The 15,375-nt window shown below is 53.2% G+C and overlaps 1 protein-coding gene across 1 annotated transcript in view; it reads left to right on the top strand.

Moving 5' to 3' along the window:
* Positions 1-15,375, top strand: part of PALD1 (phosphatase domain containing, paladin 1) — a 66,603-nt gene that overhangs the window by 22,880 nt on the left and 28,348 nt on the right. Inside the window, exon 2 of the mRNA XM_023763585.1 lies at positions 13,076-13,288. Within this exon, the coding sequence (XP_023619353.1) occupies positions 13,104-13,288 (185 nt within the window). The 5' untranslated portion in view covers positions 13,076-13,103. The remainder of the gene's footprint in view (positions 1-13,075; positions 13,289-15,375) is intronic.

The following is a 15,375-nucleotide window of genomic DNA, read 5'->3' as shown; positions in this document are numbered from 1 at the left end:
CATCTGTCCCGTCGCTGGAGGAAGACTGACTAGGTCGGACCAGCAGAGCGATGGCCCGGCCTTGTCCTTTATGGGCTATTTAAAGGATTTCCAAAGGCTCACTTTCTGCCCTACAGAGACTAGAACACCTGCCCCCAGGCCCCTGGCCTGGTAAGGTGCACCTCTGCTTTATTACCGTTTTTGTTACTGCTAGTTATTTGCAAAGGCGTGTGGAGTTGTTGTCTGCTGCAGGGATGGTGGGAAGTTCACTTTGGCTGGAGCTCAAAGCACAAAGGTGGGAGCTGGGGAGCAATAGGCCGGAGAGGGAGGCTGGGCCTGAAGGTCATGGTCGCCATGCGGTTCCCCTTTGAGTCTAAGTGACGTCTCTGATGAGCTCTGTCTCCTCTGCTCAGTGAGCTTCATTCTCCGGAGCAGGAGAGCGCTTCTTGGTCAGGGTCTCCCTGGCCCTGGGTGGACACACCTAGCGAAGCAGATAAGCGGGCCGTGCAGGGGAAAGGGGAGGAGACCCCTGTCCTCCCCTGTGTCCATGTCTCTGTGACGGTGGGCAGGTCTCTGTTTTCTCGTCTGTAAAACAAGAGGAACGGACTAGGGTCTAGAAGGGGCCTCGTGATTCTAAGATACACGTTGGTGCCCAAGGGGGATTTAGACTAGACTCGGTACTGTGTGTGTGTGTGTGTGTGTGTGTGTGTGTGTGTACATGCTGGGAGTTGGGGGACAAGGCCCAGGGCAGGTGGTGGGCTGGTCCGAGCCCCTGCCCAGGGGACAGACCTGAAAGTGTTATCGACACCTCACCCTCCAGCTCTCCGCTGACCCTCAGTAGGGGAGCCCTGCAGCAGTGACTTCCTCCGTGTTTGTTCTGCAGCTGAGGCAGATGTTTCCTGCAGCTGGTCACTCAGCCTCCTGCCCTATTTTTAGCTCCATTGTTACCCACCCTGGGCATCTGGCTGCCAGGGGTGTGTGAGAGGCTGTGGTCCTGGGAGGGGCCCTCTTCTCTCGGTCCAGCTTGTTCTGTTCCTGCTACTAGGCCCCTGCTTGGAGCTTTCCAGTGTCATTTGGGAAAGTGAGGGTGTCTTCAGGAGAAATGGGAGAGGGATGGCCAGATGATGCCGTAGAAAGAGCCCCGGTGGTGAAACCAGAGGCCTGGTTCTCTCGCTATGTCCTACAGTGAACTCTCTGAGCCTCAGGTGTGTTTTTTGTTGTTGTTGTTATTATTTTTAATATGTTTTTATTAATTTTTTTAGAGAAGGAAGAAAAGAGAGAGAAAAACATTGATTGGTTGCCTCCCGTATGCCCCCTGACTGGGGACCGAATCTCCAACCTGGTATGTACCCTGACCGGGAATCGAACCTGCAACCTTTTGGTGCATGTGGCTCAACCAACTGAGCCACACAGGTCCGCGCCGAGCCTGTTTTTTCACCTGCTAAATGGCACAACAGCCTGTGCTTTTGCCCTTCTCATAGGGTTGTTCTGAAGCTGAAATGAGATAGTGAAGGTGGAATTCATTTCACAAAAGGAACCTACAACTCTGTGGTTCAGCCTTGGGGGCCCTGGAGGAGCATCGGATTCAGAGTCGGGAGATGAGGCATGTACTTACCAACACCAGGCGTGGACTCGAGGCCGGGGTGTGTGGGGTACAGGCTGTGTGCTGGGCCAATTGGGAGGGGCGGGGGCATTTCCACTGGACGTTGACGGCTGGGGTGAAAGGGCGAGGGCGGGAGTGGCATCCCTGGCTGTGGGACCAGGGCGGGCAGAGGCATGGAGGCAGGGAAGGGCTGGATGTGCCCTGTGACCTCCAAGCAGGAAGGGCCTTGAACATACTGGCCAGCGTCTCTGGATGGAGCAGCTCCTCCCTAAGCCTCAGGGTGGGTTTGGGGGCAGAGGCTCTGCAACCCCCTTTTTCTGACCCCGAGTCAGCACAGCAGCTCTGCTTCTGGCTCTTTGACACATGGAACTTTTGTAAAAGATTGAGGGGCATGGGGGTGGGAAAGGGGGTCTTGAATGCCAGGTAAGGGAGTCTAGACTGGAGGCCATTGGGGAGGAGAGGGTGGGAACAGACCCCCATCATAGTTCTTCTCAGCTCCTTGAAATGGTGCGTCAGGTCCCTGTGACATTGCTGGAGGTAGGAAGCGGGGTTCAAGCATAAGTTCCCACCAGCCCTTTGGGGCACAGTCCCTGGAAGCAGCCAGGAGCATGTGGACGGGGCCAGAGCCCTAGGTGGGGTCTCAGGAGACTCTAGGTTTCTCCTGACCTTAAGTGCCCAAATGCACAACTTCCTGGAGCGGAGCAGGTGAGCATGTCAGGTACTCTTACCCCGTCCTCCCCAGGGTCCTCCCCGCAGCGGTCCGCCCTCCCCCACCCAACCCGGCTGCCTGGAGCCTGGTGATGGGCAGGAGCTTCAGGCTTTCTCAGGAACAGAATGGCTGCCCTTCCCTGGGATTTTTCACTCCCCTCCCCCTGCTCCTCTGAGAAAGAGCCCAGCTGGCAGGATCCCTCCCATCCAATGCTGTTTCTGGTTTTGCAGGGAGTTCCCCTGCTCAGAAAGGCTCTGAGAGGGACAGGGAGAGTGGGGAGACTCTCATGGTCTCTGCCTGCCTTTTTGGAGCAATGGAGGCCAAGCCTCTAGTCTACAACGTGAAGCAAACATTTAGCTGCTTAGAGCTTTCTAAGTTTCTGCATGTGACTCAGGGAGAGCTGCTGCGCCCCACGGTCCAGCATCAATGGCCACTAACCCGTGTGCATCCCCATGGGCCCTGGTGGCCGGGGACGCTGTCGTCTGTATTCTGTGACTCCCACAGGCCCGAGCATGGAACCGCCAGCCCGCGGTGCAGCCTGACCTTCGCCGCGGGGAAGCGTGACATTCTCCTGCAGGCGGGGAAAGAAGCCGGTCCCGTCATGTTGCATGTGGCGTGTGGTCACCGAGGGTCAGACCTAAAAATAACGCGTGCATTAGTCAGGGTTAGATTTGGCTACGAGGTAGGAAAATCCAGATGACAGTGGTTTACACAAGATGGACGTCTGTTTCTGTGTCATTTCCAAGCCCAGAGCTCTGGTCCCTGGATGCCTCAGGGAACTTGATCTCCGCCGTTCCTCGGGCCTGGCCTCACGTGCTCAGTCACCACATCTGGGCCCCAGGCAGCAGGATGGAGGAAGGGAGGGAAGGGAAGGAAGGATTCTGGAACTTGCCTCGTGACGCGCCCCGTCTGTTCCATTAGCTAGATCAGTCCCAGGGCCCCAGGTGGCTGCAAGGGAGATGGAGCGTAGTCTTGGCTTTGGGCAGCTAGCTGCCCCTCACTGGGGTAGTACAGACGGCAGGGAGGGAGGGGGAGGAAGGCATCATGGGATTTTATTTTTGAAATCTGTATCATTATGTACAGTATTGATCTAATTCGTTTCTTTTCATTGCTGTATAGTATTCTAGCGCTTAAATATATATCCGTTTACTTTAGTCATTCTTCTTTTGATGGACATTTAAGGTTCGTGGGCTTTTGGATCAAACCTGAGGGCAGGGTCAGCCCTTCAGGGGCTGCAGGGCCTCACCCAGGGAGGCCGCCCAGGTGGGAGGTCAGTCTTGGCCTTGGGACCAGAAAGCCACATGCCCCAGGCCAGCAACGGGAGCAGAAGGCTTCTGAGGGGTTAGGAGTCAGCCAGTGGCCGTGGTCAGAATAAGGGAGGCGGGTGCAGAGCAGGTGGCCTGTGTCTGGGCTGAGGGAGAAACCAAACTCACTCACAGGACAGTGGCCAGGAGGCCGGGGGACTCGAAGGCTTGGTAAATGAAGAACTGTGGGTGCTGTGACACAGAAGGACAGGACGCCTCAGGACAAGGGTTGGACCCCCAGAGGCCGGGGGAGGGCCCAGGAGGACTATCGGGGGCCCTCCAGGAACTCGGACACTTGATTTTTAAGTCCTGGCGGCTAACTAGGGTGGAAAAGAACGAAACCGCAAGGCTCAAGCCACTTGCACACATGACCCTTTTGGCCTGTGGATTACGGGCTTCTTCCCTCCCGATGAGATGCGTTCTCCGTCTCCGAGGGGAGAGCCGGGGGATGTGTAGGACGCTCGCTGCTCATAAGACAGCTTAGATTAAAAAAATTTTTGTTGTTGTTAAAAACTATTTTTGGCCCCAGCACTTTATTTAGAAAACTTTCAGGCCTACAGAGAAGTTGAAAGAAGGGCACAGTGAACGCATGTCCGTCCTCACCAGTTGCTAAATTTACTCCGTTTGTGTTTCTCTCTCTCAACCATCTGAAGATTACAGACGTCAAGATGTTTCACCTCTAAACACTTCAGCCTTTGTCTCCTACCAGCAAGAACATTCTCCCGTGTCCACAGCTATCATCACAACCAAGGAAGTTAACTTGTTTATCCAACGCACAGTTCATATTCAGATATTCCCCCTTGTCCTCAAAGTGTTCACTATAGCCCCCCTCCCCAACCCAAGACCCCATATGAACAGAGCTTTCTGCCAGGCAGGCCACCCCCATGGGGAGCTGCAGAGGTAGGGGGCTCCCCAGGCCAGGAGGCAGGCAACAAGCTTCTAGGAAGGGCCCTTTTCCTTCCCGGGGGTCCCAAACTCCACGAGCTTCCAGGCCCACGTGTGATGGGTCTTTGCTGGCCTTGGAGCAGGCAGGAGCCCCTGCTCTGCCTCCACCTGTCAGGGGAGCGAAGAGGGGGGCTTGTCACCCCGACTGAGGGCAGGGCTGGCCGCTCCTGCAGCTCCTCCCAGCTCAGGGGTCCATCTGCCCTATGCCCTCCCCCACTGTTGCCCTGTACCTGCTCCCAGTTGCTGTGGCTCCTCAGCTGGCCGTCAGTCACTCTGCTCTCTGCTCGTCTTCGTCCATTCCGGGCTCCAAGCCCACCTTGAGGTGTCATTTCAACGTGTGACAGTGATGACACATCCCTGCCAGGACTCGGACCTTCAAAGGCCGCGGCCCAAGCTCGAGGCCACCCCATCCCCCATCATGGCAGCCCCCCTGCTGAACACTTGGCAGTATTTCCAAACATTCCTCCACCTTCTGTTTTTAACTCTTAGACTTTTTCTTTCAGTTTAGAAAAAATAAAGCATTTCAGAAACATTTAATTTTAGTAGGTGAAGGTCTCCTGCAATCCCAGACCCCAGATGGCTCTACTTTGCTTCTTATATATTTATTTATTATTTTTTATTTATTTATTTAAAAATATATTCTATTGATTTCTCACAGAGAGGAAGGGAGAGGGACAGAGAGTTAGAAACATCGATGAGAGAGAAACATCGACCAGCTGCCCCCCGCACATCCCCCACCAGGGATGTGCCCGCAACCCAGGTACATGCCCTTGACCGGAATCGAACCCGGGACCCTTCAGTCCGCAGGCTGACGCTCTATCCACTGAGCCAAACCGGCTTAAGCTATTTATTATTTTTTAAAATGTATTTTATTTTATTATTGTTGACAGTATTACAGATGTCCCTCATTTTCCTCCTTTTTGCCACCCTCCACCCAAGCCCTGCCCCACCCCAGGCCTTCTCCACACTATTGTCTGTGTCCATGGGTTATGCGTATATGGATATATGTTCTCTGGTTAATCTCTTCCTGTCCCTTTCAACCTCCTCCCCACTGAGATCTGTTATTCCTTTTATGCATCCACACCTCTGGACCTGTTCTGTTCGTCAGTTTAATTGTTCATTAGATTCCACATGTGAGATCATGTGATATTTGTCCTTCTCTGTCTGGCTTATTTGCTTAGCACAATAGTCTCCAGGTCCATCCATGCTGTCTCAACGGGTAAGAGATCCTTCTTTTTCACAGCCACATAGTATTCCATGTGTAAATGTACCACAGCTTTTTAATCCACTCTCCTACTGGTGGCCACTTGGCTGTTTCCAGATCTTAGCTATTGTAAATAATGCTGCTATGAACATAGGGGTGCATGTATTCTTGTTGATTGGTGTTTTGGGGTTTTTAGGATATATTCCCAGAAGTGGGATTGCTGGGTCAAATGGCAGTTCCATTTTTAACTTTTTGAGGACACTCCATACTGTTCTCCACAGTGCCTGCACCAGTCTGCATTCCCACCAGCAGTGCACGAGGGTTCCCTTTTCTCCACATCCTCGCCAGCACTTGTCATTTGTTAATTTGTTGATGGTAGCCATTCTGGCAGGTGTAAGGTGATGCCTCATTGTCGTTTTCATTTGCATCTCACTGATGATTAGTGAAGTTGAGCATTTTTTTAATATGTCCCTTGGCCATCTGTGTGCCCGCTTTGGAGAAGTATCTATTCAGGTGATTTGTCCATTTTTTTAAAAAAATATATTTTATTGATTTTTTACAGAGAGGAAGGGAGAGAGATAGAGAGCTAGAAATATCGATGAGAGAGAAACATCGACCAGCTGCCTCCTGCACACTTCCTACTGGGGATGTGCCCGCAACCCAGGTACTTGCCCTTGACCGGAATCGAACCTGGGACCTTTCAGTCCACAGGCCGACGCTCTATCCACTGAGCCAAACTGGTTTCGGCGATTTGTCCATTTTTTAATTGGATTGTTTGTCTTCCTGGTGTTGAGTTGTATGAGTTCTTTGTATGTTTTGGAAATTAACCCCTCATCGGATGTTCTCCCATACTGTAGGTTCCCTTTTCGTTTTGTTGGTGGTTTCTTTTGCTGTGCAGAAGCTTTTTATTTTGATGTAGCCCCATTTGTTTATTTTTTTCCTTTGTTTCCCTGGCCCTAGGAGAGGTACTGCTGAAAATACTGCTATGTGAGATGTCTGAGATTTTACTGTCTGTGTTTTCTTCTAAGATTTTTATGGTTTCGGGACTTACATTTAAGTCTTTTATCCATTTTGAGTTTATTCTTGTGCATGGTGTAAGTTGGTGGTCTAGTTTCATTTTTGTGCATGTACCTGTCCAATTTTCCCAACACCATTTATATATGGAGGACATTAGGGGTGGGGTGGGCAGACCACATTGCCAGTGTCTCAAAGAGGCCTCTCTGAAGGGGGACATTTGAACAAAGGTGACAGGCAGGGGCAGCCATGTGAACAAGAGGGTGGTGGTGTGAAGCCTTCGTGAGGAGTGGCCAGGGTGTTGGAAGGAGGAGGAGAACAGTGCCTGGAGCACCATGGCAAGGGGAGGGCATGGGGCAGAGCGTGGGGGCCTGTGTGCCAGTGTGAGGGGGAGATGGCATGCCCTCTGCCCGAGTCCCCTCTGCCGCCTGCTGCCCGTGTTCCCATGGCAATCATTCCATTTGTACAGTGGGTGGATTTTTCGGTGTCTTTGTGGTTTTTCTGTCTTTGCTACTGACAGCAGCCCTCAAGGAGGGCGAGGCAGGGCTGTGACCCCCACTTTACAGAAGAGGAAACAGCCAAGCAGGGCCAACGGTGTGCTGTAGGATTTTAAAAGATCCTTCTGGCTGCGCCATGGAGGCGGGTGGTGGGGGCACAGGAAGGAAGGAGAGAGAGCCCCGGAGGCTGGTGCTGTCCGTCCAGTCAGGGGCCAGTGGCTGGTGGGCATAGCGTTGGACTGATAGGGGTGCAGACTCATTCTTCTATGTTGGGTTGTGGACAGAGGACTTGCCCATTCCTGTCTCTTGATTGAAGGCCAGGAGCAGATGGAAACCTCCCAAAGCGCTCGCTGGACAGAGCAAAGCAGGGAGAGTCCTAATGGCGTGTGACCGGAGCGGGGCAGCTGCTGTGGCTCAGCCCCACTCTGCCCTGCCATTTGCCTGGGATGGCAGCCAAGGGACAGCCCACTGATCCCTCCCGAGTCCATTCCTTTTGTAGGCGGTGTCTGGGCGAGGCCCTGGCCTGGCCATGGCGGTTCAGATCTGGTACCAGCCCACCGATGCGGGAAGGGGCTGTGGGCAGGGGCAGGAGAGAAGTGAAGGAAGGCTTTGGCCGGGGCTGATCGGAAGGGCAGGGATGGGTTGGGCCCTCGCTGTGTGTCGGGTCGGGGAGGGGGGTTTTGCTTTACACACACATTCCCTTATTTCATTCTCATACAGTCCTATTAGGGAGGTACGCTCATGGTCCCCAGTTAATAGTTGGGGACACTGAGGCTCAGAGAGGTTAAGCCACGTGCCCACAGTCACACCACTGCTGTGTGGGGGAAATGGGACCCAGCCAGTGTGCGGCCCAGGTCCCTGCCCCACAGAGTCGAAGCGACAGCGTTCCCAGTCAGGTGCAAGGGCGTTGGAGAGCCACTGTGCCCACTTTCCTGTCTGTTAGATGGGGATGCCAGCCTTGCCCTCAGGGTTTCCTCATGCCGTGAACAGATAGTTAAGTGTTTTGTGTTTAAATATATTTCTATTCATTTCAGAGAGGAAGGGAGAGGGAGAGATAGAAACATCAATGTTGAGAGAGAATCATTGATTGGCGGCCTCCTGCCTCCTACATGCCCCACATTGGAAATCGAGCCTGCAACCCGGGCATGTGCCCTGGCTGGGAATCGAACTGTGACTTTCTGGTTCATAGGTTGACACTCAACCACTGAGCCACGCCAGCCAGGCAAGATAGTTAAATTCTTACCTGCAGCAGGTGGTGGGCTCAATGCTGAGGACCACAAGCTGACCGAAGGGTGTCATCAGGGACCGTGGAGGACTTGAGACTCAGCAATACTGTTTTTTTTTTTAAAATATGTTTTATTGATTTTTTACAGAGAGGAAGGGAGAGAGATAGAGAGTTAGAAACATCGATGAGAGAGAAACATCGATCAGCTGCCTCCTGCACATCTCCCACTGGGGATATGCCCACAACCAAGGTACATGCCCTTGACCGGAATCGAACCTGGGACCTTTCAGTCCGCAGGTTGACGCTCTATCCACTGAGCCAAACCGGTTTCGGCAGCAATACTGTTTAGTAGAAATGTAATGTGAGCCATAGGTGTCATTTTATTTTATTTTATTTTTTTTAAATATATTTTTATTGATTTCAGAGAGGAAGGGAGAGGGAAAGAGAGATAGAGACATGAATGATGAGAGAAAATCATTGACCGGTTGCCTCCTGCACACTCCCTACTGGGGATCGAGCCTTCAACCCAGGCATGTGCCCTTGATGGGAATTGAACCTGGGACCTTCAGTCTGTAGGCCAAAGCTCTATTCACTGAGCCACACCGGCTAGGGCTGAACATCTTTAAATATGCTTATTTGGCATTCAGATATTACCTTCACATCTTTGCCCATTTTAAAATTACTTTTCTTTCTTAACTTGCTACTGAGTTGTAAGAGTTGGCACCCCCTCTTTTGGTCAGGACTAAATGAGAGTGATTCTTGGGGAAACAAGGTCACCGACCTGCCACGGACTCCATCGGCCGTTTCTTTCTCCTGGGACTGACTGCTCTGTGTTTTCCCAGAGGCAGGAGGATAGTGTGGATGTGGGTGGGACTTGCTTAAATGCCATTGTAGCTACAGCCCTGATGAGTCTGTGGCTTCTTAGCTGGTCACCAAGGGTGAAATGGAGTCTGGAGTTCCTGATCCCTCCACGGGAACCTTGCGTCTCTCTGCTTTGCTAGGTCTGGGGTGTCCCAGCAGAGGCTGGTGTGGTGAGGGTCCCCACGGACCCTGAGTGGGGGCTGTACCGATCCCAGGGGGAAGGGAGAGTGTGGGGGTGCTCTTGCTGCCAGGATCAGCGTGAAGAGGCAAGAAGGCAAACTGATGAGGAGTGGTTATCATCCGGAAATGGACACAGTAAGTCCTCAACCTCACAGGGCTATTGGGGGACCATAGGATGGAAAGCTCCCTGTGTAATTCCTGGTGCTTAGTAGGCGCTTTAAAATGTTGATAAGTAGAAGCCAAGGAAAAGGTGGAGGAGGGCCAGTGTTTGGTGGGAACCTGGGATCCCACTGTGGGGGGCCCAAGACTATTCGGTGCAATTACCCCAAGTTGGTCTGTGGGGAGGGGATCCGGGTCTGATAATTACTGTGGTTTGAAAGGCATGATGAGTGCAAGCCACGCTCCAGACACCCGCATAACTGAGGTGGGATGTGAACCGCCTGGAGCGCTATGGTGATCTCGTCCCGGATCTGAGATGCGAGGGGGCCGCTTTCACTGTGATGGAAGGAAATGCTTGCTTTCAGTTAGAAGTTAGGCGAATAAAGGCATACTTGTTTGCAAACTATCCAGACCCATGCGACTCATTAGCCTGGTCTCATCCAAATCCACCCTCCCCATTCTCCCCCCAGGAGAGGTTTGAGCACGAGGGACCCCAACACCCCCCTTGCTGACCACTGCCCCGGGAGTGGACAGCAGTGCTGGGACCACTAGGACTGCCCATCTCAGGAGCCAGACCCATTTGAAACTGGAAAGGGCTTTCAGAGCATCCCGCCCCTCATAGTCTCTTTATGGCTGCGGACACTAAGGCCCAGAGAGTGGAAGGACGTCGCCCAAGGCCCTACAGCCTTTGGCCAGCGGGTGGAGGCCGGGTGGAGGCCCCGTGCCGGCCAGGCTGACTCGGGGCAGGGTCGAGGGAGGTTTCAAGGGAGAGTTGCAGAGCGGGAAGGCTGGAGGTCCAGGGTTTCACTCTCCTCTGGACATTTTGGAGGCAGGTCAGTACTGTTCTTCCCCCACCCTGCGGACGGCAGCTGTGCACATCTGTGTCGTCTCCTGGCTGCTTTCATAGGCACTGGCTGGGGCCTGTCATTGCCTGTGGAGCTGGTGAGAGAGGAGGGTGGCTGGCCCTGGAGTTGGCAGGAGGCGAGGGGGAGGAGGGATGGAGGTGTCAGGCCCAGCACAGACCAATGGGAGCGGGGCCTGCCTTGGCCTGGCAGCCGTAGCCAGCTGTTGCCAGCTGTTGCCGCTGTTCGTCATGCCCTCCTTGGGGACAGCCACCCGTGTTCTTGGAGGAGGCGGTTCCCATCCGTGCCTCCTTGGCCCAGACTGCTGAGGGGTCTGGGAAAGTTTGGTGAACGGTGTTGGGAGCTGCCTTGGCAGGCGAAGTGGGGAGAAATGGAGAGAGGTTCCCGGCTCCGCTCTCTGCTGTCGGCCTGCTGGGGGTCCACTGTGGAGCTCGTCACTCTCTCTGAGCCGCCTGTGTTTCTGTTTAGAAACAGAGCCTCATTCCCTCCATGTTTGACAGAGAGAGAGAGAGAGAGCGAGAGAGAGAGAGAAATTGGACTGGGTCTGGGTGTTGAGATGGGCTCATATAAACACCAGGTGTGCGTGTTAACAAAGCTGTCAGGCAGCTGCTGGGAGTTGTCAAGTGTGACAGGCTGGGCAGGGACCCCTTTCCAAGCTGCAGAGGGAGAGAACCAGGTGGTGGTTTGGGAAGGTTCTGGGAGGGACAGCATGAGGCTGCTCATTCCGTCCAGGTGGCTCTGGGGAGGGAGCATGAGTACAGCCCCGGGGGAGGCTTGGGGAGCACGCGCCTCGGGACCAGGAACTTTGACGCAGGGTCTGGGAGAGAGGGCAGTGAGTGCGGCCTGCAGACTGAGCTGCTGAGCCCCTATTCCATCCGCTTCCTGGGGTGCTGTGCTGGTGTTGAGGGCTGGGGCTGTGGCGGCCTGGGAGTGGGTGGCTGGAGCAGATTGTCGCCACTCACTTGGAGCAGCTCATGCCCAGCTGAAGGTAGAGGGGAGGTGTTGTGTTCTAAGGACTGTCTTGTCCCTGTGCTTCTGCAGGGTGGACCCATGTCAGGGTGCAGGTGGGGCTGGGGTGGGCAGGGCAGGTAGGCCCCTTCTCCTGATCCTGGGCCATTAATGCCATGAGGGGCCAGCAGCTGCTGGGCTCTCAGAAAGTTCTGTCTCTCATGTCTGGACCCTGGAATAAATACCCTCTTACAGCTCTTAACAGGTCTCCCTGCCAATTCCCAGCCATCCTCTTATTTGTTAAATAAGCGTTAACTTTATAACCCAATGTTTAGAGGAGAACAATCAGAAAATGCAGAAAAGCAAAAAGGAGAACGTAAAACATCACCTATAATCTCATCACTTGATGATAACTCACGCCAGCATCTTGGTGTGTGTCCTTCCAGACTTTCCTCCTGATACACTTTCATGATTTAAGTTAGGATCGCAGCTTGAACTTGCAACCTGCTCCTTCCCTTCCTGTCTGTGAGATGTCTTTCCGTATCAGGCAATATGAAATGGCCATTTAACTTTCAACCTGAGAGATGCCCCATAATTTATTCAACAAATCCCCTGTTGTTGGCCCGAGGTTGTTTCCAGGGTTTTGTTATATAAGCAACACCACCCTTGTAGCCCACCCGCATGCATCCTTTAGGGCTTCCCTGGGAGAGAGCTCTCCACACAGATGCCTCATAGGGGTCAGAAGCTCTGCCTGTTGGTGATGTTGAGGTTGGAGTTGGTGATACTGAGGTTGAGGTTGGTGATACTGAGGTTGAGGTTGGTAATGTTGGTGATGTTGAGGTTGAGGTTGGTAATGTTGGTGATGTTGAAGTTGGGGTTGATGGTGTTGATGATGTTGAGGTTGGGAGTGGTGATACTGAGGTTGAAGTTGGTGATGTTGATGATACTGAGGTTGGGGTTGATGGTGTTGATGATGAGGTTGATGATGTTGATGTGGGTGATGTTGACGTTGAGTTCAGGGGTGTGGTGCCTTCATTGGACCCTTGATCTACTGAGAGCTCACCTCGTCTGGACTTCCCTGGTCTTGTTTTGTGATACTCATGGCTGGAATGCCTTTCTGCATCCTGTTCCCATCTAGATCCTTTACATCCAAGCCTGACGTCCCTCAGCCTGTGTCCCTGCTTCTCCCTCAGGCCTCCTACTTCCCCTAGTCTGGAAGGCGTGGCCTCCATGTGGCCTGGTCCAGTCACCTAGAGCCCTCAGTCCCCACCTGGTGTGGAAGATTAACCCCTTCCTCTCTTATCTTCCCCAGGAGTGTACACTCTAATGGGTCAGGGGCTTCATCCTTTTATCTCTCTATGTCCACAACCCCCAAAGCCCAGCAGTGGGCTGGGCACCTGGTGGACACTCAGTGGCATGTGGTAGGCAGCACACCTGCCCTCCATCTCCAGCTACAGGGTGAGCTGGCCCTCTCTGGGCCTCAGAGTGTGATCTGTGCTTATGGTGGAGGTGAGGGTGGGTTAGGTCTCTGCCTGCCCTGGCTCTCCCCACTCCTCCTTGACCGCACACCCTCTCACCCCACAGGTCTTGGGTCTGAGATTGCCGGCTGACTATGGGTACAACGGCCAGCACAGCCCAGCAGACGGTCTCAGCCAGCGCCCCCTTCGAGGGCCTCCAGGGCAGCAGCACGATGGACGGGCGGCACTCGCTCAGCACCCACTCCTTCCAGACCACGAGCTTGCACAACAGCAAGGCCAAGTCCATCATCCCCAACAAGGTGGCCCCCGTCGTGATCACGTGAGTGGCAGGGGGGATGTGATCACGTCCCTGGAAGACGTGGCTCTGGAAGCTGCCTGGGGGTGGTGGTGGCATATCATACATAATATCTAGTTGAAGACACTGAGGCCCAGAGAGGTTAGGCCGTTTACCTGGAGTCACACAGTAAGCAGGTGGCAGAGTCTCTGTCTTGGGTCTCTAGCTTATGTGACTTACAGTGTCCACAGGGCTAGGGAATGTGGAGAGGGAGGACTGGCTGGGTCACACTCTTGAAAATAATTTTTGGCTGAACATTTTCAGAAGAAGTTTATATACTTAGATGCATAAAACTTAGATTTTCCCCCCACTGCCACAACCAGTAATTATGGTTGGAAACTGAGGTTAACACCAGGCCATTAAAGGGCCTTGGGCTGGAAAAGCTGGAAGCTGTTGGTCCACTGTCCTATTAGGTCCTTCAGGGACATTCCTGGAAGAGGCTGAGGGTTTGTTCTGTTGCCATATTTTGAGAGAGACTTGGGTATCCAGAGGAAGAGGATCAGGAAGGGGCCCTGAAACCCTACCTGCCCCACGGGCACATGAAGGAGCGGGTGCCGGGAGCCCCGAGACCAGGTAGACGCAGGGGCATCAGATCCGTCTCCTGGGGAGTCGGAACGCCTTGTCTCGCATTGAATCTGCCCACGGTGCTCCCCGGCCTCTGGGCCCCTCCAGGACGCAGGAAGTAGGACGGGATGATCTAGGAATGAAATATATTCCACACATAGCAGTTTGTCAGGGACCTAGCAGATGGGCCTTCCGTGTAAGGAAACCTGAGGGTGGGAATGATACATCTGGCCTGCTGGCTTTGGGGCCTGACAGAAAAATTGTAATCATAATACATGACTGTGTCCATGATGAGGGGAGGGAAGGAGATGTTACATAAGAGGGACTTGATATATAGCCTCACGACTGGAGATGACACAACTAGGCCTGGGCCCTGAGGGCAGTGCTGGAGACTTGTCCAGTCTTGCTCCGTGACCTTGGGCCTCTGTGTCTTTATCAGGATCTGTGGGGATGACGTTCAAAATATTTAACCCAGGGTGTGGCTCAGAACAGTCACCTGCCTGCTGTAAAAATCTGTGTGTGCCTCCTGGCGCAGCCGCGAGCCCAGTACTCCTCAGATTGACAGTGTTTGAGGTGGAGGGGATCCTAGAGGTGATCCAACACAGGGGTCAGCAAATTGTATCTTCTGGCTAAATCTAGCCCAGCACCTGTTTTTGTCAATAACGTTTTATTGAAGCACTGCCATTCTCGTTCATGTACATATTATCTGTGGATTCTTAACACTTCAACTGCAGAGGTGAGTGGTTGTAACAGAGACGTTGTATGGCCCAGGAAGTCTACAATATTTACTATCTGGTCCTTGATAGAAAAGGTTTGCTGACTCCTGATCTAATAATACCCTTTAGAGCAGATGTGAAAACTGACTTAGATACACAAACTGAGTTTCGAGGAGGTAGAGAGATTGGCCCACCCCGGGCCCTGCGGTGAGATGGAGGCAGAGCGAGCAGCGGAACCACATCTCTTGCGTCCTCTTCTGGTGCTCCCTCCCACGCATCCCACCGCCTGCCTTTCCTAGAGGCATTTCCTTTGTAAAGAGGATCAGACACCAGGTCACCAGCTTTGGGAGGCTGTGTCTTCTTCACTGTTAGAATCAGCACACCAGCTTTTTGCGTCTTGGGTTTTGTTTGGAATGGCCCTGTGTGGAGGTAGAACTACCACTAGAAATAATAATTTTATTAATAAGCGCTTACTGTGCCCAAGGCCCCGGGCTAAGCACTTACATTCTTTAATGCATTGATGTCTCACAGCAGCCCTAGGAGGTGGGAATCACTGGGAATGTAGCTACGGAGAGTGGGTGACTCCAGAGTCACGGAGTTACAAAGCAGTGGAGGTGGATTCGTGCCCCAAGCCTGTGTCCTGAACCACCTCACTGTGCTGTGGGATCACCAGTGTGGAGGTTGTTCCCAGAGACAGTTTGATGGAGGGGACCATCCAGGACCAAAGTAACTCCGAAATAGAAGGCCTTATTCAAGACAGAAGCTTCCCTCGCACAAAAGTCCAGGAGATGC

This window comes from Myotis lucifugus, unplaced genomic scaffold (genome assembly GCF_000147115.1).
Source record: "Myotis lucifugus unplaced genomic scaffold, Myoluc2.0 scaffold_292, whole genome shotgun sequence".
In the NCBI taxonomy this organism is placed as follows: Eukaryota; Metazoa; Chordata; class Mammalia; order Chiroptera; family Vespertilionidae; genus Myotis; species Myotis lucifugus.
This window is presented reverse-complemented; position numbering and strand designations above follow the sequence as displayed.